This window comes from Sceloporus undulatus, chromosome 6, assembly GCF_019175285.1.
Source record: "Sceloporus undulatus isolate JIND9_A2432 ecotype Alabama chromosome 6, SceUnd_v1.1, whole genome shotgun sequence".
Taxonomy (NCBI): Eukaryota; Metazoa; Chordata; class Lepidosauria; order Squamata; family Phrynosomatidae; genus Sceloporus; species Sceloporus undulatus.
Genome location: NC_056527.1, coordinates 14,111,958 through 14,139,643, shown reverse-complemented (window position 1 = coordinate 14,139,643; position 27,686 = coordinate 14,111,958). Strand labels below are relative to the sequence as shown.

At 38.3% G+C, this 27,686-nt stretch overlaps 1 protein-coding gene across 1 annotated transcript in view; it reads left to right on the top strand.

The window, feature by feature from the left end:
• The window catches only part of DIP2C (disco interacting protein 2 homolog C), a 378,320-nt gene that overhangs the window by 261,731 nt on the left and 88,903 nt on the right, over positions 1–27,686 (top strand). The window contains 5 exon segments of the mRNA XM_042473238.1: positions 9,788–9,919; positions 11,306–11,425; positions 12,761–12,958; positions 17,444–17,535; positions 22,861–22,971. Coding sequence (XP_042329172.1) covers positions 9,788–9,919; positions 11,306–11,425; positions 12,761–12,958; positions 17,444–17,535; positions 22,861–22,971 — 653 coding nt within the window.

The window sequence follows — 27,686 nt, the reverse complement described above, 5'->3', positions numbered from 1 at the left end:
ATTCTGATTATAATTTCTAAGGGTCAAAAAAGTGGATCTTTAAAAAGCAGGGAGCATCTGTATTTTGACTTCTCAGTTAGATGACAGAGGTTCTCAGAGATGACCTCTTTCATCGCATGATGGATATGTAAGACTAGTACTTGTTAATAGGTAGGGATTGCATATGAGCCTATTTCAGGTTTCTCTCCTGAAACAGCGAAATTGTATACAAAACAAAAGCTTTTTAAAAGGCTGGTTCTAATAGTTCCAGTAATATGTGTTTTTGCTTACTGTAAGGGGTGGGAGGGGTGTCATTCCAATAGCAGAATGATCATTCTGCTCTATGAGATAAAAAGAAAATAGGACTAATACAACCTGCATAATTGGAGTGCTTCATTCATGCTCTGAAAGTAGGACAAAACACTGTGGTAACCCTCCTACATGCCTACCACCACCATTCCTCAGAACTAACAATGCACTTTTGATGACAGAGAAATGCAAATCCCAGTGTTTCCATTTGGCGAGCACCTTCTTGAAGCTACTCTTGATTGTAGAAGAAGCCACATTATAGCATAGCACTACATTCTGGTAATTGTGATAAATATGAAATTTTAAAGGGAAGTGCACAACACCACTGTTGAAAAAGACTCCATTCTGAACTCAGAGGGATCTGACCTTCAGAACACAGTGTAGAACCTTCTTCACTGGTTCAGATCCAAAATGAACCCCAATGGGAAGTACTGGAGATGAGGGGAGACCATAATATGAAATATGTTTAGAGCTATGAATATTCATAGTTTTGTACAAGGTCATCCAAAACTTTAATGCAAGACTGTTTCAATTGTAATTCCCCAACCTAAGGCTAGAAATTTAGCAGCATGGCTTGGCTTTTGCTATTTCAAATAATACTTGGTAGATTGCATTTCAGGTGTTCTCAAGAACATACCACATATGCTGCCTCAGCAAGGGAAGCTTTACTAGCCTCCCATCCTGCTATTTTAAATTGAGGCTGAAGATGAGAGCGACTGGTTTTCCCAGGGCTATTTAATGAGCTTATAGCTACAATGAGATGTGATTTTTTTTTTTTGGAAGAGTGCTTCAAAGATTTGAGGGATCCCTTCTTAATTAACTATTTCTAACAGTTGCAAACCAAACAGGAGTTGTTTCATCCTTAGTAAAGATGTTACATCTTGTACCATCTTGCCTGATGAAGAAGCCCATGGAGCTTTGAAAGCTTGCAACAAGTATATTGTGCATTTCAGTTGGCCAATAAAAGTATCACTGATGGATTTTTGTTTGTATTTGTTAAATGGCCAACACAGCTACGCCTGAATGTTTTCTGTTTCTAGCAGTGTTTGTTTTTAAAACTGGAATGGAGAATGTGTGGTCTTCCAGATGTTGTTTGCCAGCCCCAGCCAGCATAGCCCACAGTGAAAGATGTCTGGGGTTTACGGTTCACCAACATCTGCAAAACCACATATTCACCATGGCTGTTGTAGACAAATCTACTGATTACTGCATTAGAAAATTTAGTTTCTTGCTTCATGTTTAATGTGCAGTGAGAATGGAACTGTAACGACTCTACCATGACCCCTTGAGTCTGATAAACTGCATATCACAGTCTGTATCTACTACAGTGATTCCCAGAGTATTGGTCCTCCAGGTGATTTGGACTTCAGCTCCCAGAAGCCTCAGCCGTCTTGACCAATGGCCTGGGATTCTGAAGTCCAAAACACCTGGAAAGTGTTTTGGGAAACACTAATCTATTTGGAGGTAAGCCCCACTGATTTTAATGGGACTTATTCCCAGGTAAGTCTTCAATCCTTACTTTTGGGTTTTTTTTTCGGGCTTATGTGACCATGTTCTATAAGAGTTTATTCCTGATGTTTCACCAGCATCTGTGGCTGGCACATAGCCCTAAAAAACCCACAAAAAACTATGGATGCCGGCCATGAAAGCCTTCAACTGCACATCTTCAATCCTTAATCGGTGACTTGGAAGCTTTGTAGCGTTTTCCAGATGTTGTCCTTTATGAGGTCCATCTTTTGTATAGCCATGATTATTATTGAACTATGGTATCATAGTCACAGTGTATCAAGGTCATCTATTGCAACGTGGGCTTTATGCAGTTACTTCAGAGACTGTTCCAGAACTTTAACTGATACAGAATGCTTTGGTTAGCTTGCTGAGAGGGACCAACTACCAGCAGCATATTCTATTTCGGCAGAAGGAACTATGCTGCCTGCCTGTTATCACTGGTCAAGTTTGAGTTTTGCCGATAGTGAATAAGGTCTTAAACAACTTGAATCTAGTTACCTGAGAGAGCACTTTGTATTGATGCATGTGGGTCATCTGGAGGGGCCCTCCTGATATTGCCACCCACTCCTGAGGTCTACTGTGAAGTTGTTTAGTGTAAGGTCGTTACTATGGCATTATGTCGAATATTCATCCCTCCGTTATTAGCCTTCTTCATATAGCTAAGCTTACCAAAATAAATACTGTATATTGATTTTATGTATTCTTTTCTATTATGTGTTTTATTATTTTTCTACACAACTTCAAAAACTTCAGATGTAAGCTTTTTAGAGATATTCACAAGTAAAATAAATACTAAATTGGTGCTCTTTAAGTTCACCAAAGTCTTCTCAGGAATATCCCCCAAGCCCTACATTTCTGTTTATCGACACTTGTTCTTATATACCCATGCAACACAATTAAATTGAGGGAGGTTCTTTGTGATAATTACAAAAGCAAGTTCTTTTTTGCCAGGATGAAATCCTTATGTAGTGCAGAAAGATTAATTCAGCAACAGTTGTTGATAATGAATTTCCATTTGCAAGTTAACCTTTTAAATCCTTTGAGACAGATTATAATGTACTGAAAAGAAATTAAAAACAGAATTGCCAGCTAATTGTTTTTTGAGGAAAAGGCTCAAAAGGCCCGACTTCCAGGCAAAATACTTGCATAAACTCAAATTCACAATTTGTCTAACATGGCATGTGTCAGATGTACTGCTGTGGCCTCATCACAAAAGAAAGAGGTTTTCAATGACAATAACATTATAATGTCCTTTCTGCCTTACATCAATACATAAAATTGAATTGCTATATTTTGGTCAAATGGACCTGAGCTTGAATATGGGCAGATCTCCATACACAACCATTGTGAAGATGTTGGGACTGTCATATCTTATTTGAAAAGAAAAAATATGGAAAAGTCTTTCAATAGCTCACATGGCCCTTTCCCACCAGACAGCAAGTAAATGGCGAAGTTTTCCATTAACTGTAATTTACCATCTTGTTTTGAACAGCTTTAAGGTTTTGGAATGAACCACTATATTAAGGAAAATCATAATTTATTTGCCTTTGGGAAGGAACTTTCAGCAACTTCTCATTGATTTCTGTTCCCCAGTGTTAAGCGACTTCATCCCAGCTCTGTAGTATGTGCTACCTACCCATTACTGCTGGGTGATGTTTTTGCTACACGGACTGGTCTGGAGGTTGGTTTGTTGTATAGATAAAAGATATACAACAGGAGTTTGTTGTATAGATAAAGGAACAGAGTATGATACAAGGAAAGATCCAACAAAAATTAACCTGGAGCCTATTAATGGTAATTTTTAGAATTAAAATGATAATACTGTAGTTTTTTTGTGGGTTTTTTGGGCTATGTGGCCATGTTCTAGAAGAGTTTATTCCTGACATTTCGCCAGCAGCTGAGGCTGGCATCTTCAGAGTTCACATTATAATGATAATAATTTTTACAGTTGGTAGGTATTGAAAAAGCAAAATAGTGGAAGTCACATTGCACACTTTATTAGATTTCAGTCTGCATGATCAGAAGTTGGAATACATTACTTTGTTTGACTACAATTGCTAGAATATTCCAGCCATCATGGTCAGCCCCTTGGTGTCCATGCTGGGCACATAAACCAAAAATCCCATTTTAAAAAAAGCTCTGCTCATGCTATATATTAGGTATTGTGTTTCTAAACAAGTTACACTAAATGAACTAAATTTGAATCAAAAGCAATTCTTTGCTTAGCAACTGGATTCAAAGGGGAATTCCTAGTCCATGTCAGTGTTTATTTTTGGTAGTGGAAATTGTGCCCAGAATTATATCAGAAGGACTGGAGTGTTGGCAAGACTGGGCTGGCTCAGAAAAGTTGACTGGGTTGTTTTGCTTTTTAATAACAAAAGGTATGGATTGCATAACTCAGCTGATGATCAGTACCTTTGCCCTATGAATTAAGATCTAGGTTTTTTTAAGTAAAAAAAAAATTAAATGCATTGAGGCAAATGAATTAGTACTTCTTTGTAGTCAGGTTATCTAATATTGGAATATTCTGTGTGTCGGTCAAGCCAAAGTAGGGCTGTATCCACACTGCAGAAATAAAGCAGTTTGACACTACTTTAAGTGTCATGGCTTCATCCTTCAGAACCTGGGATTTGTAGATTGGTAAAATATTCAGCCAAGTCTGTGAGAGAGGTCTGGTATCTTGCCAGACTACAAATCTTAGGATTTTATAGGATAGAAACAAAAAAAGGTCTTCATCTGTCTATGAAAACAAAGCAAGGAAGGCACCAGTAATATCTTTAGGAAGGGTGACTCCATGTTATTCTTGGAGCAACCCTGAGAATTAGCTTATGACCAGAAAAAGTAACTAGTCCAAATATGCCTTGTGAGTTTTGTTTGTGGGTAGGGATTTTGACAGACCATCCATCGACCCTCAGTTTGCATATCTGAAGCTTCAAGCACTATCAGAAATTAAAAGAATTACTATGTTGAACGTTAGGCTGGCTGGGGAATTCTGGGAGTTGTAGCCAAAAAGGCTAATTTTTCTCAGTTCTGTGCGCTATGAAGAGAAGATAGAGCAAAAGAGTCTGCACTCCAAAGACATGCGCAAAGCAGTTTATCAAGTGATGAATGCATACATGTCTAAATTCAGTTGCTAGTTCCAATGACCCTTGGAACCAGTGGGATTTCCATAATTATGGCAGTTATTAAATGGGTCTTCTTTACTTTGGAATAGTAATTAGATTTAGGTTGGTGTGACCCAAATGCTTCACACTGCTCCTTCCGGCTTATGGTGAAATCAAAGTTTTCCTTTATAGAATGTCTTTAAAAGTACCAGTAGTAGTAGTAGTAGTAGTAGTAGTGTGTGTGTGTATGATTTATACACACACACACACACACACACACACACAGACCTACAATGTTATTTCATGTAGTGACAAAGAAATATTTGCCTCTGTTTCAGCTTGGTAAGGCTTTGCAATTGTTGCAGCATCTTGGTCTGCTTGCCTGGTGGAGCTACCACCAGGTAAATTACTCATTTTTCTTTACACATACACACAACACACACACACATCATAGCAGAAGTGAGATGACAGGTTTATTTCCCACCTTGAATCCCACTGCGGGAGAAAGTTGGGATATAAATCTTGGAAATAAAGAAATAATAGAAAAATAAATAACTACCTAAACAGAGAGAGGATATCATTTTAGTATTTCGTGTTATCTCATTTTATTTTTGCATTTTAATTTCAGCTTACATTAGTCTAGTACAATTTTGTAGTCAGTTTTGGTCCAGTGACAGAAATGTCTAGAGTCCTAGCTGAACGGCAGCTGTTGAACTCATGGGCTTCCAGTGTGAATTTAGTGAAAGGGATAGGAATATGGGGCAATGCAAATGAATAGGCTTGTGCAGGAGGAGGCCCTTTGAAGTCCTACAGCTGTCACTGTTCCTATATTTACTGCCAACATATGTTGATCAGAGTAATTTTACTTCTGAAACAACTTAATTTTACTTATTGGTGCTGCCAGGCTCTTATAGGACAGGATGCATCCTCAGCATAGCTTAACAAGTTTCTAGCTCTCTAAATGACTTTTAAAAACAAACAAACATACACACCAAAATGTGGCCTGATATGCCATGTTGGCACATATATCTATAGAGTTAATTTTCACCCTCTCTCCATATGCAAAGCAAGCAGCACATAACTTGGATTGACTGAGGCTGTATGGAAAATGCAACCACCCACATGCTTACATTTTTGTGTAGTCTAAGACTTGCAGTGAACAGGTGTACTTGGGGAGGTCTGAGCTCAACCTTCCTCCTGCTATGTAAGAAGGTTGACCTTGGTGATGAGTCATAGTTAGATGCCACTCGTTCTTCCGGCTATACCACAACCACTAGTGGCACTGGGCCACATACTTAATATCATCACTTCCTCCAGCCTTTGTGACAGGCTGCCCTACAATCAGACTGCCTCCCTAAACTGGTGCCTTTGAGATGTGTTGGGACTACAGCTCCCACCATCCCCACACATGTCTTTAAAACATCTCTTCAGGAGGCAAAATCAGCAGGGAAAATGTAGACTGTAGATTTTTAGTGACGATGTCACTAAAAACCAATCAATGAAAATGATTCCAGAGAAAATGGAAGCAAATTAAAAATCTGCAATTAGCCTTTGCATTAGGGGTACATTTAGTTTTAACATATATTTAAACTTATTTCCAGGAAAGGTTTTTTTCACTTCTCACTGAGTTTTTCATAGTGGCTTTAATTTATCTTTACAGTTATAAAGCCACATAAAACAAAGGTGGTTTGATCCAAATGTGTAGAACATATTTTAACAAAAAAAATCTTAATGGAATTACTATATTGGATACCTGTAATATTTCCTCTTAACTATATGAACTTCAGCTGTTTTTCTACAGTGACAACTGATTATCTGAGCAGCTGAATTGACCTTGTTTTTCCTTTGTTATGTACATTGTGTACATTGACAATGGATTATGTCCCAGAGTTTGTCTACACTTCTGCAGGATAGTAAACTATACTGAATTGCTGTGCATTGCTCAAATGGGTTAGGAGGAATGGATTGAAAGACATGTAAGATGAAGACTGTTCCATCTCCTAGGAGCTAGCATGGTGTAGTTGTTTGAGTGTTGAATTATGACTCTGGCGATCAGGGTTCGATTCCCCACTCAGCCATGGAAACCCACAGGGTGACCTTGGGTGAGTCACACACTCTCAGCTCCAGAGAGCCCTTGACAGGTTCAGTTTAGGGTAACTGTAAGTAAGAAATGACTTGAAGGCACACAAGAACAACAATTCCATCTCTCGTCATTACATTAGAATAGCCTTCCCTGACCTGGTGTCCTCTAGATATCTTGGATTGCAGTTACCATCATCCCTATCTGGCATAATGCGAGTTCTAGTTTGTTTAAACCATGCTTCATTGGAAAATTATGGACTGTAACTGTAATTGCAAGGGTCTACTTAACCCCATGATCATCATCTCCTTTGAATTTTCTATTCTGTCTTTCCTTAAGATAGCTGACATAATGTAAAGTGGAAAAAATGCATAGCTCAAGTTGCCACTAGCTGCTGTCAGAAAATCTTCTGTGGTTCCAGCAACACTGATAAATGGAAGGCTTGCTGTGATTGAGTTAACCTCAGAGGTTGGTCCCCCCACCCCCAATAATAATCCTACTTCTCTGAGCGTTGACACCTTGAAACTTCGGATGACACAGCATCAGTATCTTTTAGAAAGTCCTTGCTTTGGTTAGGCTCAATGCCAATTATTACAAATGGTTTCAGTTTGGCTTAGGGGCATGGCACCAACCCTTCTTGATGGATGATGCTTTTGATCACTTAGGCTTCTGAACAGAAAACTTGTTTAAGACTGCGATGGTGTTCTTTCCTGCTTCCTGGAGCAGTGCTGGATTTCGCAAGAATACAGTCGAGAAGTGATTGAGAGGGGGGAAAATAAATTGGAAATGCATGGTGGGTTACTGAGCTGTGAAAGAGAGGATTAACTTGAAAATTGTTCTGCAACGTCACAAAGCAGGTCACCAAATCATGCTTACTTCTGGAAATGCTATCTGTGGTGCAGAGAACAATCAAAATAGTATCTGCATCTAAAAATAGGCAAGTAGTAAGCTTACTGCTGTGGGTCCACTGAAATCATCACTGGCTGCTCACCGGTCCAACAGTTATGGATGTTGTTTTTATAATGGCATAATATTTCTCTGCTTTTATTTTAAAATTAAATTAAGCTGAAACAGTGACAATACAAAGAACTGCACAAACTTAGCCTTGACTTTCTTTATGTGAAAAGAAGTCCTAGTGGTTTTACTTACACTTTCTTTTTGTTACGTTGTGTGATTTCAAGTCATTTCCTACTCATGGCAACCCTAAGGTAAACCTATCATAGGATACTCTTGGCAAGTTTTGTTCAGAGGGGGTTTGCCTTTGCCTTCCTCTGAGGCTAAAAGAGTGTGACTTGCCCAAGGTCACCCAGTGGGTTTCCATGGCTGAGGAGGGTCATAGTCCAAGGCTCAAACCACTATACCACACTAGCTCACATAAGCTATGGGATATCCAGTAGGAAATGGGACACCTGGGAACCCTATAGTATTCAATTCAATTCAATTTTTATTAATGCTTAAGCCAAAGGCCATTCGCATGATTAAAAAGTAAAACCGATGACAGAAATTCAGAATTATAAAATGCTCCATCAAATAACTAACATCCAAATTTTATACATTAAACATAATAAAATTCCAGACAATTAAATAAAACAACATTAAAAACAACTTCAGATAAGATCATCCCCATGACAATCAACTGCAATGTCCACTATTACCCTTTCCCAAATTTTGATTGCTGCTGAGGCAAACAGTGACACCTTATAAGTTACCTTAAAATCAATATCAGACAGGAGATAAAAAATCTTTTCAGAAGTGGTATTAGACTGTAAATTGGACAGAATAGATCCCATAAATGTAATTCTTGGATCAGTATATAGTGAGCAAAAAAGCAGATAATAAGGCAAATCCTCAGTTTCTGGAGCTCCACAAATACATAAACGGGAATCCTTAGATGTGTGTGAATATCTGCCATCGATCATGGCTGAAGGCATTGTTTGAAACCCTATAGACGTCTTGCACTACAAAATCTTATAAAAGAACCTTTTTTCCATTTTCCCACTGTGGAAGCATTTGTTGTCAACAAGAGAAAGGGACCCTGATGCTGCCATAGCTAAAATGGGACATTCCTTTCCCCAAGGGCAAACATTTTGAGGCAAAGCATATGTCTTATTGGATAGTCTGTGCAACTGATGGATCCATTACCCCAAGACCAGCAACTCCACTCAGTTGTACGACTTCCCAAAAGATGTTTGGCCTTTGAAATGTACCTGTGGATGTTTCCATCCAACCCAGAACAGCTGGAAGAAGAGCAAGCTGAAAATTGAGAATAAATTCATCACCTCTGTGGTAGTGAATCCTCCAGTCACTCCTCTTGGCATGCATATATTTATCTGATATGTTGTATTATCTGCTGCATCTATTCTTCCACACACACCATCCTGATTGGTGTGTAAACAATCAGAAAGACAAGCTATACATATTTGTGTAAATAAATAATTTGCTAAGTGTTGAAGTGACATCAGAAGTAATGTATGAATTAGTTATGCATTATTTCTATGACTGTGGCTTGCAATAATTAGTGGCGGCCAGCCATAAATTTCATTAAAGCTAACTTGTCTCATTGTTTTCAGTGGGATTTAAGTGAGATTATTTTTGTCTCATTTGGTTTGATGGATATGAAATATGAGGTTTTTTTCTTTGAAAATAAAGGCTGTGATTGTAGAAAATCTTAATGAAGACTTTGAGGACATACAAAAATTTATGAAGGGACAAAATAGTTATTAATTTTCTCAAAGGACTCCTGTAGTAAGAGAATACCAATCAAAACTGCTTGAAGAAATGATTAAGACATACATTTATTTTGCAGAAAATCATTCCGCACCTCCAGATGTTACCACTTATACCTCGGAACATTCAATACAAGTAGAAAGACCGCAAGGTTCAACGTCAAGGGTGGCACCAAAATATGGAAATGCTGAACTTATGGAAACTGGTGATGGTATGTCTTTTAAAGTGGTGAAGGAATGCAAGAAGGAATGTTTAGTCATATCAGTCATGTATTAGGAGTAGACAAGTCTGGTCAGGGGCACAAAAACTGTGCAAAGGAGAAAAAGTAAGAATTTATATTTACACAAGGAAGGTGAGAGCAGGCAAGGGAAAGCATGAGGAATACAGGTGTTTGGCTCCTGTTTAAATAGTTTGAAAATTAGAGATGAGGAAAAATTTGGCAGGAAATAAGGTTTTTGTTGTTAAATGCCATAAAGTCAACTTTGACTTATGGCAACCCTATGGATAAGAGAACTCCACGTTACCCTATCATCAGCAGCCCTTGCAGATTCAGGGTTGTACCTTCGTTCATTGGGTCTATCAATCCACAGCAAGGTCTTCCTCTTTTCCTACTGCCTTCCACCTTGCCAAGCATTATTGACATCAATAACTTGCACAGCCAGTCTGTGAAAGGACCAGTTTGGAAAGTTACTTTTTAAAAAAATTATTTGTCGAAATTGTAGTCCCAAGCCCCCTCTCCCAAACGTAGTTTGTTACTTTTACCAGTTTTAAAAAGAAAATCTTTACTTTCCCTTTTCTCAACATTATCTAGGGTAGTTGCCTTTAAAAAGCACACTTGAGTCCTACAATCTTTATGCCTATAGTACAAACCTGTAGTACCTGTAGTACAAAAAACACTTAGCTCCATGTCTACTATGTTGTTTTTCAACACTTGTGACAAAACATGAAACAGCAGAATTTAAAGCATATTATTTCCTTCCTTCACCATGTAACAGAGTCACACCCCGGAAGTATAACAGTACCTAAAAAGTTAGTTTCACTGCAAAAGGAGTGAAATTATCTCTTAATTAAGTTACACTGAAAAGTTGTTGAGTTATATGTTCATTATCAGAAAGAGGAATTACTTACAAATAGCTGGTTGCTTCAGTTAATTATTCCAGTGTCTGGTTAGGGATATTATAATGTGAGAAATTAGAATATTCAATCTAGGCCCTCTGTGAGTGGGGTGAGTTGGAAATTTTCTTGGGATTTTAGGACAGACTGTATACTACTGCTTCTGTCCAATTCTTTCTCTGCCCTGGAAGTCATTCTTACTTGCAGTTACTTTTGTAATGTGCAGAAGTATTCTCAGTTAACTGCAGGACACTTCTAACCCATGGCCAGCCCATGACCAATAAGTAGGAAGAAGTCACATAAAATTATTGGCCATCTTGGACAGAAACAATGTGTTACTGGAATGTAGTACTATATCTGTTCACAAGATAGTAAGTGGCTGACTATCTGAATTTTCATTCAATTTGATGTGCATTTCTCCTTTGCTTGCATTTGGCATGCATGACTACTGCTTTAAAATTTTTTATTGATTTCTTTTATATAGGAGTTCCAGTAAGTAGCAGAGTGTCAGCAAAAATTCAGCAACTAGTCAACACTCTAAAACGACCCAAACGACCACCATTACGAGAATTTTTTGTAGATGACTTTGAAGAATTATTAGAAGGTAGAAAAGTTTGACCCTCTTTTACATGTTCTTGGGTTTGTTTGCTTTTTTGTAGAATTATTGTTCATTTCTTGAGTAGAAAAGAGTTTCACACCCACCAAGAAATCTCAGATTTTGTACACAGATTTTAAACTAGTTTTGTTAATGCCTTTACAATATTGACTTGATTAATTGTTTTACCAAAGGAATATTGTGGTGGCAGGGCAGAATAAGAGAGGTGAAACTGGGATAGTGTTGTTTCACACTTGTATTGTACAGTCAACCCTCAGTTTTCGCAGATGTGGAGTCCGCATCCCTCGCCTGTTTGCAGGCGGCAAATGGAAGGGACAAAATGGGGTGTGTGCCACCATTCAAGCCAATGGGGCTTGGATATTTGCAATTTTCCATTTTCGCAGGAGAGGGTCCAGAACGGACACCACCACCACCCCGCAAAAATGGAGAGGCGACTGTATTTCAGTTCATTTCAGAACTCAGCAGATTGTGTGAATCAGCTTCATTGCAAAGCACTGGGTCTTGGGTGACACATAACTTTAAACTTCTGATGTCTTATGATGTCGGTTAACATTTGATGATGCAGTTAAGATGTCATGAACAAGCATACATGATCTGGCACATAGTGTGTACCTTCTCCTTGCTAATATTTCATACCTTCTTTTCTCTTATTGCTGGCTGAGGAAGAGGGTATTATTGTGGTCCACTCTTGTGACCATTGTTAACTAACTTTTCAAGATCCTCCAAACATCAAATCATTTGCTATGCTGGAAGCAAAGCACAAGGTGACTGCCCTAGAAATAGGACAACCTCCTCAACTAACCTGAGAGAAGTAGATTAGTTTATGGAATACAAAGCAGGACATGTGGAATATACAACTCAGTTACCTAGCACCTCACTGCCACTACCCACAACTCAATATCTGCAACCTGTAGTGGCACCAAACTCTACACAATGACAGGGTTGGCTCAGGTTCAGCAGAGCTGCTCATGTGGTCAAAGAGCTTGACCTTCAGGACATTTTCACCAGGAAGCTCTTATGTGGTGATTTGACCATCCAAATTGGACAAACCTTGATTACCATTGTTCGAGAAGTGGAAGAGGGAATCTGCTTGATTGAGTGGAGAGGTGAACACAGCAGGTCATAGCAGACTCCCAAGACTCAATCCATGTGTTTGTCATGAGGTCTGAACTGAACCCAAGGTTTCTCTGTAGGTTGTTTTAGCTAATCTCAGGGTTTCTGTTGTTCTTGGGCAACTTTTCAAAAGTAAATGTCTTAATTCTCTATTTGCATAGTGAATCCTGATGTAAAATGTGTGAAGTAACACTCTCTTACAACTGTAAGTTCAACAGCCAGACCCAAACCAACCAAAGCCAGAGGGAGCTCAGATGCTGGCGATGCGTGGAGAACAGCTGGGTGTGGTTACGAATTGGCCTCCATCTCTTGAAGCTGCTTTGCAACGATGGGGCACCATTTCCCCGAAAGCTCCTTGCCTAACCACTATGGATACCAATGGAAAACCACTGTATATTCTCACTTACGGTTAGCAACTTTCTTTGTCACTTTATTTTTCAACTAAGTTAAAGCAGATCTCTGAAAATGTATTTCCATCTTCAGTTGTTTCACAGATCAAAGACATCTTAATCTGCACCAGGTTTTTTTTTCTTCAAAAAAATTATGTCTTTTTCTTTTCTTTTCTTTTCTTTTCTGGAATTAATGAGTAAGTAAATATATAGCATGATCCATTTAATGAAGAAATCAAAATGGAAGGGCATAGATTATTTTACAGGATGCTACTCAGTGGATGACTGCATGCTTATAATGCATAAAGCCCCAGTCTCAGTCCAGCAATCTCCCTCTATAGCCTCATTGGTCACAGTGATGGGAAAGATCTCTCTTTCTCTCAGAGATTGTGGATAGGTATTATTGATTAGCATTGATAGCACTGGGTTAAACTAGTAGTTTGATTTTGTTTGAGAAGCTCTTTAAAACCAGCTCTTTTTTATATGTTCATTTTTTCCTAAATGCAAGTTTATTTCGTAGCTATTTCTTATGTCACTCCAGGATACTTGTGAGTGTCTTTTTGTATGGTTATTCATTAAGCTTAATATCCAGCACTTTTGATTTTTTTAAAAAAAAAGAATATCAATTTTTGTGCAATTACCATGAAATCTTAAAGTTCCTGAACAGCAAATTTATGTACAATAAATTTATTGCACAACATTTTGTGCATATGTATTGTGGGTTTTAATCTGTCTGTTGCTCCAAAATTAATTTGTTGTGCTTTCATTCAAGTATATGTTTTATGATTTTCTGTTGAAATGGACACTCTTTAGCAGCTTGTTCTGTCACTATTTTATAGTACTGCTGAGTCAGCTGTGGAGCTCAGTACAGGTACAGGCATACTGTGATTGTATAGTGTGAATCAGGCTAAAGCTCCCAGCCCTTTTAGTGACACATGGCAGCCATGGCTGAAATGAGCAGAGAGACTGCTCCAGTGACCTCTTATTAGGTGCCACATCACCAGAATCTGACAAATTACTTCTTTGAGCTTCAGCTTCCAGATTTCCTCAGGCAGCTTGGTTGCTGGCTGTTGGTCAGGCAATTGTAGAACTTACAGTCCCAACTAGTAGTATTTCCTTCCCCAAAATTCTTTATTTCACTTGGTCATTCTCTATAAAAAGTTGGTGAAGATGGACTTCACTTCAAGAGCGCTATATTGCAGTTTGTTTGTTATTTATCACCTGTTTAGGTATGTTGTGATACTGAAAAGGAGTTTATAATTATTTGCAGCTGCCTTTTGGCAAACCCTGAACTGCCATGCCTAGGTTTGGTAAGCCTATTCTTGCTTGCTGTGGCTGAGTTTATGCTGTGTGGTGATGTATAGCACTCCTATCATAAATAATAGAGAAACTGATTTTACAGTTTTCTTTTCTCTTGGCATACCTCTCTGCCACAAGTTTTCTTTGGACAACTTTTACACTTAACACATTGGTGATATGATACTGGTGGTGGAGTGGCCTAATGAGAAGATTTTTACAAAAGGAAGTATTAATCAATGTGAAGTCAAAGGCTTTCATGGACAGCATTCATAGTTTTTTGGGGGGGCGGGGGGGCTATGTGGCCATGTTCTGGAAGAGTTTATTCCTGACATTTTGCCAGCATCTGTGGCTGGCATCTTCAGAGATCTTCTCTGAATATACCAGCCACAGATGCTGGTGAAACATTAGCATCCTTTACCATTGCCTCAAGTAAGCGAAACCTAAGCCACAGTGTTGAAATGGATGTAAAAATCACATTAAATTCTAACTGAAATCATATTTACACTTACTTAGGAGTAAGTCATGCTGAACTCCCTAGAGGGGCAGAGTAGACATTCATAGGTTAGCCAGTCTGCATATTTGGAAGAAGAACTTCATCGACATGTAATAGGACTGGGTGGCATGATGTATCAGTCATCCCCCTTGTGTAAAACAAGAGCATGTTGGGCACATGGCTAGATTAGAACTGTTTTCCTAGATTAGAACAGTTTTCATTTCTATGAGAGGTTATACGATTACATGACCACCATCATCACCAATTTTGTTCTGTAGCAATACTCTTAGTTCTTTCTATTTCTTTCACATGTGTTTTGTGTAAAGAGGTGTGCTTCTCTTCAGATGATTTCTTCTCAAATACATTTCCCGCTCCTTGTGCTGTATCACTCCCAACATTTTTAATTAAGTTGACAAGGATTTAAAGTGTCTTGCTTTCTTCTTTCTTTTTCCGAAATTCTGTTTGAGAAAGCCTTATTTATTTGTGTGTTGAATTATTGTGAAGTGTCCCACAGTTAACTGCTATCAGTTAAAAGATTTCATCTCAAAAGCACCAGCTTGGAAAAAACAATCACAGCTTGATGGAAAGAAGATTTTGCATTTTGTGGGAAACACTGATGCCTATATGATCTTTCTCAGTACATTTAATGATATTGATCTAGAATGGAAGGCGACTAATGGCTCAATTATAGTCTTGCTTTCATCTGTATCAAGCCATTCTTTTGCATAACTTTCAATAGAGTTTGCACATGAACAGTGCCCTGCAGAAGTACTCATGATAAATGCTTGCCAATATGAAAATAGCGCAGAACAAAACAATCAGCTTTATGGGGCATATTGAAAATGATCTGTTTTTGGCTAGCAAGACAACAGTTGCACAGTTCTCTCACTTCGACTGCAATACTGTTTGGAGTTTGTACCTGGCTGTACATACAGTGCGCCAGCATCATATGTGAGCACCTTTTTAGGTGGCTTTCAGCTTATGCTGAAAGCTGCACGACGGAAACAAAATGGCGGTGATGCACAAGCCCCATTATTGTCAACGGGGCTCGAGCATACGCGCGGGATCCTGAACGGATCCTCACGTAAAGCAAGGGTATACTGTATATGAGAATAGTATTATGATTCACCAGTTTGCATTTTCTTAGCACACAATTTTGCCATACCAAAGCAGCGCTGTAAACTAAATTTTGGACCGACTCTTAGGAAGTTGTTATTGTTGTTTTGACTTATATCCTGCCTTTCTCTCAGTATAGGGACTCAAGGTGGCAAACAGCAAATTTAAAACAGTACAATTTTATAAAAAGCATACAAAGGCATTACAAAAATTATAAATATAAAGTTTAAAAAACAATTTAAAAAGTTAAAACAATAGTGCTTCAAAATTGTAAAACGTATTTTAAAACTCTACATAAAAGATACTCTGACTTGCACTGCATTTAAAAGACCAATGCTTGCGAGTTTAAAAAGCCTCATAGCACAGAAGTGTTTTTACTTGCCACTGAAAGGATAGTAGGGATGTTCCCATCATGACCTCTCTTGGGAGTGAGTTCCAGAGCCTGGGAGTAGCCCCTGAGAAGGCCCTCTCCCTTTTCCCCACCAAACAAGGCTGAAAGGGTGGTGGGACAAAGAGAAGGGCCTCTTCAGACTATCTTAAGACTCTTGTGGGTTCATAAAGGGAGATTTGGTCCTTAAGATAACCTGGACCCAAGCCAAATTGGGTTTTATAGGTGAAAACCAGCACACTGAATTGTGTCCAGAAACAAACCAGTAGCCAGTGGAGCTGTTGCAACAAGGAAGGTGTGTGCTCGCTGTGGCCAGCTCCCGTTAACAATCTGGCTGCAGCACTTTGGGCCAACTGAAGTTTCTGAGCACTTTTCAAAGGCAGCTCCAAGTAGAGTGCTTTATCCAATGATAAATCCACATCTACAAAATCTAATATAGTTATCTCTGTTAGTTTCCACATCTAGACTCCATACAGTGGTGCCTCGGGTTACGAAATTAATTCGTTCCGTGGCACCGTTCGTAACCCGAAAAGCCTTCGTAAGCCGAATTGCCATAGGCGCTAATGGGGAAAAGCCGCGATTCCGTGCGAAAAAGCCGAAAAAAGCACCAAAAGTTTTTTCGTAACCCGAAAAAACATTCGTAACCCGGAACAATGTTTTCCTATGGGATTTTTTCGTATCCCGAAAATTTCGTAACCTGGGTATTTCGTATCCCGAGGTACCACTGTAGTTTTGTCTGCTTTCATTGTACATGCAAGCAGCTCCAAAACAGCAAAGGCTCCCCTTTTATTTTGAGGGATTGCTGTGTTGGCCTGTAGTTAAACAAGATGTTCATCATATGATATTCCAGACTAACACAGCTGTGTCTCTGTTCCTGTCCTATAAACTGCCTAGATTTGAAAGTAAAGGGATATGAAATTAGAACAACAAATCTGAGTCTATGAAAGCTAGTACACTTACCTCTGTATTAGTTTTCACATGTAGACTCCATAGATCTATCTAATTCCATTGTAACTAGACATTTGGTCCCACATTTCTCTTTTTTGGGGCACAAAATTTCTCGAATTTGGGGTTTCAATTTTCTCTTTTTGGGCATAGCAAAGCCTTTTGATGTGTATGGTGAGAATGAGTTGTATTTTGAATCACTTTGGCTTAAAACAATATAATTTGTTTGATTGATAATGTTTACACAATTGTTTTGCATACAGGCAAACTCTGGACCCGCAGTATGAAAGTAGCTTACAACATACTTCATAAATTGGGCACAAAGCAAGAACCCATGGTGCGACCAGGAGACAGAGTAAGTACCTTTGCTTTCATTGTGGGCCTTTGTGGTATGTCATTTGAAATTTAAAGAATCCATATGTTTATTTGGAATACATTTGAAAGAAGAAGAAGCAAAGAAAATGTTTTATTGCCATATCACTAAATACAACTCTGCTTTCCTCATAATACATATTATTATTTTTTAAAGCAAACCAGAGATTTAACAGTAGTGATCTATTTTTGATAACATTGTATTTTTCTGTTTTTAAAAATTGTACTTGGTATCACAATATCCTCTTTATATACTAAACATTGGAGTGTACGTCATGTGGATGAAATTAATTTTGATAAAGAGTATGTGTCCTCCTTCTGTGTTCTGAGAGACCTAAGAAACAATCAGGCCCTTGTTTGAAGAGACTACTTTTGAACCCATAAGTATTGCCAGCTAATTAATAAAATGTTCAGTATAACTTGTTTTTTAACTGAAAATAGGGATAGTTGACATAAGATCATAACAGTTTTGAGGGGTTACAAGAAAGTGTTTTTGAGTTAAGATGTTTGTGTGTGTAGAACTTTAAAAAGTTCTTCCTCCTTATACCATTTCAGTCCAACAGTAATGAGATGAGATATAGTCCAGCCACAGAACCTATGAGAACATCTTTCAGGGTTGGGAAACTCTTGTCCCTTGTCTTTGAGTAAAAACAGTTTCTCAGATTTTCTTTTATACTTTCGTAGGTTGGTAAAATGAGCACCCAGCTTGTTGTGGGCAACTGGCTTACAGATTGTTAAACCACTTAGGGTGTGCTAGTTCACTGATAAGCGGTATAGAATTGTACTTGCTTTTGCTATTGCTATTTCAGCCCGAAGTGAAAGCTCTCCACCAATATTTCTCTTCAAAATGTTCACCAGGAGTTTCTGTTAAGCATATACTTAAAATGTAAAACTGATTGCTGCAAGGTATAACAATGGCTGCCAACTAGAATGGCTTTAAAATGAAATTGGATAAATTCATTCATTCATTCATTCACTCACTCATTTATTGAATTTATACCCTGCCTTTCTCCATCATCACTAGCCACTACCCATGATGGCTGAGTGTCATATTTGATATCAGTGGCAGTATGCTTTGGCGTATGACTTGCTGTAATGTGAGAGCCAGAGGGTACAGTTGCATTCAGGGACCCATCTGGTGGGTTTCTCATGGGCAGCTGATTAATTACTATATGAGAACAATGTTGGGCTAAATACACCTTTAGCCTGATCCAGCATAGCTCTTATCTTATGTTTTTAAATTCATAAAAGCTTTCCATAGACTATGAAACTTCTGTTTCTTTGCTGCATCAATGTGCCTCATTGGGACAGAGGTCTAGAGCCCATGCAGCAGAATGGGAGATGAGATCTAGGGCCCCATTCAGAGCTACCTTGCCATGCTTTGAACTGTATGAAGCAATATGCATTATCTTCTAGACAGGAAACTCCCATTGGCCCATGATGTCCAGAGCCTAAAATTACCTAACTGTGCCAACTGTCTGTAACAAATTTGTCTGTGATGATAATTTAAAACATTATCTGGGTTTAGGGGCACAGAACCCCTCTGAATGTGCAAAAACCCAAATTAAAAAAATATCCTTTTTTAACCTGAGAGAATACCTCTCTAGGAATCTCTGGGTCCTCTGGCGCAACTCTGTGGCCAACAGCTGTCAGAAATTGGCCATGGAATCATTCTGGAGGACCTACAAGTGACTACAGAAATGTTTTCTGTAGTTTTCACCAGTAATCTCTAGGTCCTCCAGAGCAAATCTATGGTCACCTTCCAGCAGAATTGCACTGGAGGACCTAGAGATTCCTAGAGAGAACATATTAATCAAATCTGCAGATACTGTAGTCAAATCTGCAAATGTGGAGGGCCAACTGTATAATTAAGGAATGGAAAAATCATAATATTTATATTTTTCTTGATTTTTCACAATGTAATGTGAGCACACTTTTTATATATTGTTACCCATTGTGTTTACATGTAGCAAAAGTCTGCGATGGCTTATGCAATGTCCATAAAATAAACATGTTAAAATAAAACACTGTACACAAAATCAATACCGAGCACACAGATGTCGTGAAAAAGCAAAATGATAATACATCAAGATGCAGGGATAGGGATCTTCTCCTTCTTGCAGCTTCATTGCCCATTTGACCTTTTCGTGCTTCATCCCCACTACTCACTTAGCAACCCCTGCTTCCTTTCATCATCCATTTTCTGTTGTCCACATCTAGATTGCTTGCTTACGCTGTATGCCTTCCTTGTTTATCTCCACCACTGGTTGCAATTCCTCTTTCTTTTCGTGCTTCTGTCCACAAACAGCCTTTTCCCATCCCAGTACTAAATTTGCACCAATAATTAAAATCTCGTAGCTGATTTGTACTCTCTCCCTCCTCTCACTTTCATCAGTCTTCTGTGTACTACTAGGTGAGAAAACTGTACTTTTGAGTCGAAATTCAAAGTAGAAATGCTGTGGAGAAATGGCCTTGAGAAACATTTTTTTCTCTATGACTGTGGTGCTGGTAGCTGGGTTTTTCCAGTGCTTTAGGTTACTGTCTTGCCACGCCTAGTGCCAAATATGCAAATATGTTCCTTTGGAATCAGTCAGATCTTACGTCCAGCTTATAAGACATTCATGTTTTCACACAGCTGTTGTTTCTGTGCAAATTTGCATAAGAATACTCATAACTCTGGACATAAATGTCTTAGTTAATGGGGAAAAATTGTACACTGTGTTACAAAATGTGCATAATTTTAAAGTCCATCTTTTCTGAAAGTTTGAGATAAACAGCAAGCTAAATAGGACAGTAGCAACAACAGCACAGCATAAATCCAAAGAAAGGACTAAAAACAATATACTAAATTTTTATCTGATTAGCATCTCTGTCTCCCAGCTTAACAGAAGCCTTGTCTGGCTGAGTGTGGATTCTCTAAATGCTTTCATTGAACAAAGTTGGCACACAGGTGGTAGTACCAAGCTGTTCACGATGGATCTCAGGCATGTGCAAAATGAGCCATCCTGAGTAAATGAAAGTGGGGGGAAATTAAACTGAGTTCTGTAGAGTCTTCTAATGCCCTCCCCTCAATAGTCCCTTAACCACTATGCTACTGCTATGGAAATTTTCTTCCCCTCTTTCAAAGCTGTTTAGCTTCAGAATGCTTCCCACATGGACTGGGCGATGTCAGTTCAAGCCCTCCAGAAAAGACATATTTGTGTTTTCATAAGTAATCCTGAAGAATTAAACTAAAGAGACTGTGGACAGATGTTGAATTTAAATCATTGTCTCCTTTGGCATTTAGCCAAGACAAGTCTCCAGAATCTTTCATCTTGATTTATGACTGTGTTTAAGTCTCTAAGTCATAGTCATAGTGGGCTGAAACTGTTTATGGAGTAAATAAGTCAAGAGAAGCTAGGATGTGACAGCACACCTTGAGGTTTCTTCTCTACCCATCCTGCCTGCCTTTGCTTTCCCTTAAATTACTGCATATAGCAGTGAATCTTCTCCTTGAAATTATGTTTGGAATTGTTACTTCACTGTATCTTGAGAGTGAAAGACAGGTTATGGCATGCAGCTATATTCCCAAACATTTAAAGAGACTCAAGTTCTTCAGTGGAGATAAATCCTCTTGTAATATAGGTTTTCAAAAAGTGAATTTGCCCCCAACATACATAATTAATTTCCACTATCTCTTTTGTCTCCCTTCCATTTTTAAAAGTAATAAATTATACTATTCAGGGTAGCCCACATAGGTATCTCCATATGTGGCTTTCCATATGTAGTGGGTGACACAAGCATCCAAATTACAAGACCATCCCACTGGGAAGAAGGCCTCCAAAAGGATGGCATTGAAGAACATAGGAAAGGGCACAAGCTTTGTAAAAAGGCCCCTGAGAATGGAATACCAGAATCTTGAGAAACCATTTTGAGAGCCTTTTTTCACAAGGTCTTATCTCAATTTGAAACACCTGGAAAACTTGTTGAGTTAATCTGGGATTGTATGAAAAGAAATGTACTAAAGTAGGTGGACACCAAAAATGAAGAAATACAGTTCTAGAAGAAATATATAGTTGTAAGCATTCCAAGAAGTGAATCTTCCATGCTACCTACCGCTAATGCTTCCCTTTTGGGTTTTGGAAGGTGAGCAAGATTGCAACTGGATAGTTCTTGGGTGGGAAACCGTCAGGGAATACTGTACAAGAGATCTCAAGTTAAGGCTAGGAAAGATTCCTGTCTGAAACTCTGGAGAGCAGCTACCAGTGAGAAGTGACAGTACTAGATGGACCAGTATTATTCATATGACTGAGGCAATGCTACAATGCTCTGTTCCCCTTTATGTATGCCCTTAGGTAAATATACTTCAAAAAATATTGGGGTGAAATGGCATACAGAAAAGGGAGGGTTAATTGATAACACAGGTCCTAAGCAACTGAAGAATAGGTTTCTGTTTTTTTAAATAGGGTGAAGGCTATAAGGTAAAACAGAATCATAATTGGGAAAACACACTTAATCTTCCTGTTTGTTCTTTTACATGAGCCTGATATAGACGCATAGTTCTGCACGTGCGCACGCGCGTGCGCGCACACACACACACACACACACTCAGAATCCCATACACCCAAGAGACTCCTCTTGTAATTGTAGGCAGGCTGTGACTAAACAGTTTATCCATGTGACCTTTAGTAGGTAATTAAAAACACAGTACTTTAAAGTATTAATAGTTTAAACTGTGTAGGTTACAGTTAGCTTAAGTTTTAAAATTGGATATATGCTGCTATCATTTGCATTAGAGGAAGTAGTGTTGACATGTGGATGTGTATATCTTTTATTTCTATTTTCATTTATTAATAATTAACGTTTGAAAAGCAGAAGCTGGCAGTTCTTATGTTTTTGGGCAAATCTGAATTTCAAAAGAGCTATCCATGTTGCCATAACTCTTTTGAGGATATGGTTCAGCTCTTTTAAAGTTTGTACTAAAACACAGAACAGATTCACTACCCCACTGCCATAGGAGCCTGTCATCTTCAGGCTTTAACCAGCTGAAAGCCTACTAGGGAAGTTGACTCCAAAGGTATATCTTGCATAACCAAGTCAAAGGTACAACACTTCCTTTTAGATGCAGCTTGATTTTATGAAATCTCATTGCTTCCTGTTTCTGATATTGGTTTCTCCAGTATGGCTTACTTTCTCTAAAAATCTAACATACCAATGTGAAATAATTCTATTTGATAGACACTAAATACGGTATTTCTTGTGCATTAGTCAAAGGTAGGAAAATACGCTTTGATACTGTGCTTAATTATTTTCCCATGTTGTTTTATAGGTAGCACTAGTATTCCCCAACAATGACCCTGCTGCTTTTATGGTAGCATTTTATGGCTGCTTACTTGCAGAAGTTGTCCCTGTTCCTATTGAAGTGCCACTTACCAGAAAGGTAAGAGAAAAATGTTTTCTTGTTGTATTTGTTCCACTTGCTCTCAGAACAAATTGTCAGAGGATATGACCACCTGAGTGGGTCACGCATGTGGAGATGAAATGCAATGTGCTTAGGAATTCTTACATAACTTTTTTTTTTAAATAGAAGATTGCCTTTATATACATGCTCTGGTTAATCCATTTTAGCTTCACTGAGACTCATCTGTACTTCATGTCTGATTTTGTTTGAGAACTGTCTGCAAGCTGTATATGCAACAATAGCTCAAGAGCAATGCACATGTTAAGGGCACCACTCAGAGAGAGTACTTCTAGATGAAGCTTTTAATGAACAGTATAATTGCTTTGCTTCACTCACAGAATTTTATGAGGTGGGCAGCTGAAGTTGTAACCCTGCTTCTTCCAACTTTTTTCCCCTTCTCACAAAATAATCTACTGAGGAAAAAAAGGTAGTTTGGCTGAATGATGCCATTTGATTGGTAGTGGTAGGAGCTGTCCCTCAAGTCTCACAATTTGAATTTTTGTGTTCTGTGTCCAGACTGTTTACCCAGAGAAATGGCAGCACCACTTGCACACAGAACTATGTAAAGGCCCAATAATGACAATTCTTTTCTTACATTAAGCTTGGAACACCTAGGGAGGTAGCTAAAATTTGTCTGCTACGCAGTATGGGGTTTGGCTTGAATTTATTGAGAATTGTTCAGACACTGCTAAGTCTACAATTCTAGGATTCTGGAAAACTTAAGTTATTATTTTGCTCTTAAATCTCTGAGCAATTTGCTATGTCAGCAGTGCTTACAATGGCCACCTTAGTTCTTCAGAAAAAGTAAAGATCGTTGCAATCTTGGGGAATCTCTTAAGTAATCACTGAAACCTTTCCAGTGCTTAAATAGCACATTACAGCCTGAATCCAATTATTAGTTCCAACAAGAGTTTTCTCCCAGAATTAATGGAATTTACACAAGTATTGATTTACCTGAGTGTTCATTGATGTAATGGGGTGTACTCTAGCTGGGCCAGACAATTGGATTTAGGCCTATGTTTATGGGAACTTGAAAGAGCCACCCCAGAGGGTATAAAATAGTACTGATAAATCTAAGGTGTTCAGTATATCCTGAATCATCAATATATCAGAGTTGGGTTTCAACAAGTTACTTATATTCTTGGAAAAAATCTCCAAAGACAACCCTGATTGTAGATAGAAATAGCAGTGTTCTTTGGGATCAGCTAAGAAAGGAAGTTCTCTGTGGTGTTCATTTTGTTTCAACATTGTTTGAGAGTGGAATGGTTACTAAAAGCCATTTTTTAAACTATATAATATATATATTTGGGGGAAACAATTGAGTTTTGTTGCTGATTATTGCTTCAGGATGTGTTCCAGACATTGTCTCATATCATAATAATTGAGCACCATTTTTATATTCAAGCTCTTTTCTTACTAATATATCCTTATTGCACTGACTATATTGTAATTGCAGTGACCAGTCTTGAATCATAAACTCTGCAGAGTTAACAAGAAAAGGAGAGAACATCATTTCTGTAGCACATTTCTGTTTTTCGTGCATTGATGTGGGGTAGGAGGGAAATTGGGCAGTGCATGACTCTGTAGCAAAGTTACTAAGGAGACAGAGAGAGAGAAGATGGAACAGAGGTAAATCAGTCTTGGCTAAGCTAACTTACTTTGCTGAGAGAGACCATTTTATGGAAGCTTCAGGTTTTCTGGGAGCACTTTTGCTTCTGTATAGTATAGGTTTACATGACTGTGACAGAAACTGGTTTTTTTCATATGTGTATTTGTGTTTGCTAAATTTAATATGGCTTTGTGATCAGGATAATATAGCACTGTGGAGAAGATATACTTCAACAAAGATGTTTCTTTTAAGCATGGATAAAAATGATGGGTGAAGCAGCACATTCCAAATTTCTCCCTTCTCTCCGTCCTCCACCCCTAATAATGTATGGGTGCTTTGTTCAGTATTTGTGCACTTGCCCATAAGAATTTCATACAGTTCGTTTTTGTATACATCTGAAAAGACATCTGCAGACGAAATATGCCAAAATAATTGTGTGTCTTATTCTACCTTGGTCTGTTGAAATGTTTGTGAAGTTAACTGGAAGATTTAGACAGTTGGCTTGAATCTTGCCAATACTGTTTTTAGAAATAAATATCATGCTGTCACAAAAGTGAAAAGATAATTTGAGGAGATTGTGTGTTGTGTTAGAGAAAAACATTACAGCAGTTACCTAGATTTGTGGTCTTCATGACGAATAAGGGTTTGTTGTCTTGTCAGTGTGTGCTTATTGCCTGCATTTGTTTGTATACAGTAGGAAATGGAGTGCAACCAGTAAAGTAAAATTGCACTTCATGGACCATCCCAAAAAGAGTTCTACTTAATTAGTTTCAGTATGCAATTTCTATCTTACATTGGCTGGAAGCTATATTTGTGCATTGTCATGGTAATGGACAATATATTTCCTGTCGTTTGATCTTCATGTAGCATTTATTGTGTCAGCGGATGCTACGCACATCTTGGATTGTTGCAGTTTATGAGAAATAAAGTTGCAGATCAAATATATTTAGGTAACTGTTGGGCTCATGAAATACTGTAAATATAGGGGTGAAAAGCTTCAGTAGAAAAATTATATTTAAATGGCTTGGTGGGAATGAAGTAAAGCATGCAAAAACCTCCTGTGAGCTTAACTATCTGGAGGCTACTTTCTTAGCCTTCCCAAATTTGGCATCCTTCTCATGTTTTGTATTTCAACTTCTATCAGCCCTGGGCAGGGGTACTGGAAATCAACGTCTATAAATCTCAAGGGCATAACATTGAGGAATGTTGTTCTTAGAATCCAAATCTAAGATTTGTCCTGGCCATTGTGCAGGACTTGGTTGTGTAGTGGTGTTGTATTGGGCAAAATAACAGTTCAGACCTCTTTTAATGCTGTAACATAACGTAATAACAACCAGAAACTGTAATAAAAACCTTATGAGATCTCCAGAGATCAAAAATGACTAACTTGGAACCATAGTATCCTTTAGCATATATATCTTTCTTACCAGTTGTATGAAGCTTTGGTTCCCTTTCCACTCTTGCTCCCTCTCCCTGCAAACATGTTGAGAATTGTATCCACCTATACATGGTAGTTGATTTGGCTGTCAATTGCAAATTTTGCCTTCTCTTCCTGGTTTCTCACCTTTTTGCCATGTCTTTATTTCTTGCAGTTTCTGGTTCCCATACTGTTCCTTATCTAATCCCCCTCCTTCCTTCCTCCTGCTTATCTCTTCCTTCCTTATCTCTTCCCCTTTCTAAACACTTCTAAAAGTTCGTCTTTCCTTCCTTGGTCCTCCACTTTGTCCTTACCTCCTTTCCTATGTCCCCTCTTACGCCTTAGTGAATTTCTTGTTCAATTTCAAAATAATGTTCTTTGCAGGGGCATCAATTAGCTCTACCGCAGTTGCTTATTACTTTGTTTAAAAAGTTACTTGGTTATGATAAGGTAACTAATTGTGCTACTCGGTACTATTGCATCTCTTTTTGGTTGCTTTTATTTTTTTTTTGTTGCAAAGGTGCAGAAACCAAAGAACTTTGCCAGTCATCCTATGACCTTGCCTATCGAATCTGTCCCTTTTCTGAGGATGAAAAATCCCTAGGAAGGCAGTATAAGGAAATACCTGTCATTTCTGTCTAGTTTATGTATGCATTTTGTGCAGACCAACAGCCCCTAAATACCTTCGATGCAGAGCTCCTGAACTACCTGTGCCATCTAAATAGAAAGCAAATATTTTCCATTACTTCATTTTAATGAATAGTTTGGGCAGGTATTCATTTGAGTGGATATGCACACATAAAATAATACTTTCAGTGTACCCTCTAGTAATAATTAATTTTCTGTAATGCTTTGGAAGGATTTTAAGGTTTTTAAAAGGGCGGTACTACCAGGTTTTAGGATAACAAATCTTACCAATTTGTATTCAGGATATCTGGTCTTCCTCCCTTTCTGTTTTCTCCCCAACGTTTCTAAATGTGGTTAGCACAGCAAAATTGACAGGACTTGTTGGTTTTCAAAGAAGTCATCCCTCTCTCCCACCCCCCAAATAGTTGTGTATTCTCCTACTGAATGTGCCTCAAGCCCTGCATGAATCAGGATAACTCTTGACAAACTGGTGGGAGAGGACATACCTCTGTGGAAAGGTCACTTTGCCTTTTTTGTAGTTAAACCTGGCCATGACCAGAATGGCTGTCAGTGTTTGTAAACTGAATTTTTTCAATATAAACAATGCCACAAGTAAAGCGCTTTTCCAAGGGGGTCTTAAAATAGAGATCTGTCTGCTTACAACCATATAGACTGCATTGCTGAAAGAGGATTTTGTGAGTGACATTTCAAGGAAAGGAAACTTCAGGTCCATTTAAAATTACAGTCGGCCCTTTGCATCCACAAATTCAACCAATCAAAGTTTGAAAATATTCAGAGAGAGAGAGAGGCAAAACAAAACAAAACTTGATTTTGCCTTTTTATATAAAGGATGCCATTTTATTATGCCACTGTATGCAATGGGATTTGAACATCAGTGAGTTTACATATCCATGTGGGGCCATGGAAACAAACCCCAGTGGATACTGGGAGCTCACTCTACTTGTGAGGCCCTAAATGATTGCACAGTGCTCTGTGTTCTTCAAATGCTTTCTAGTAAAGTTGTTTCTTTTGCATTATGGA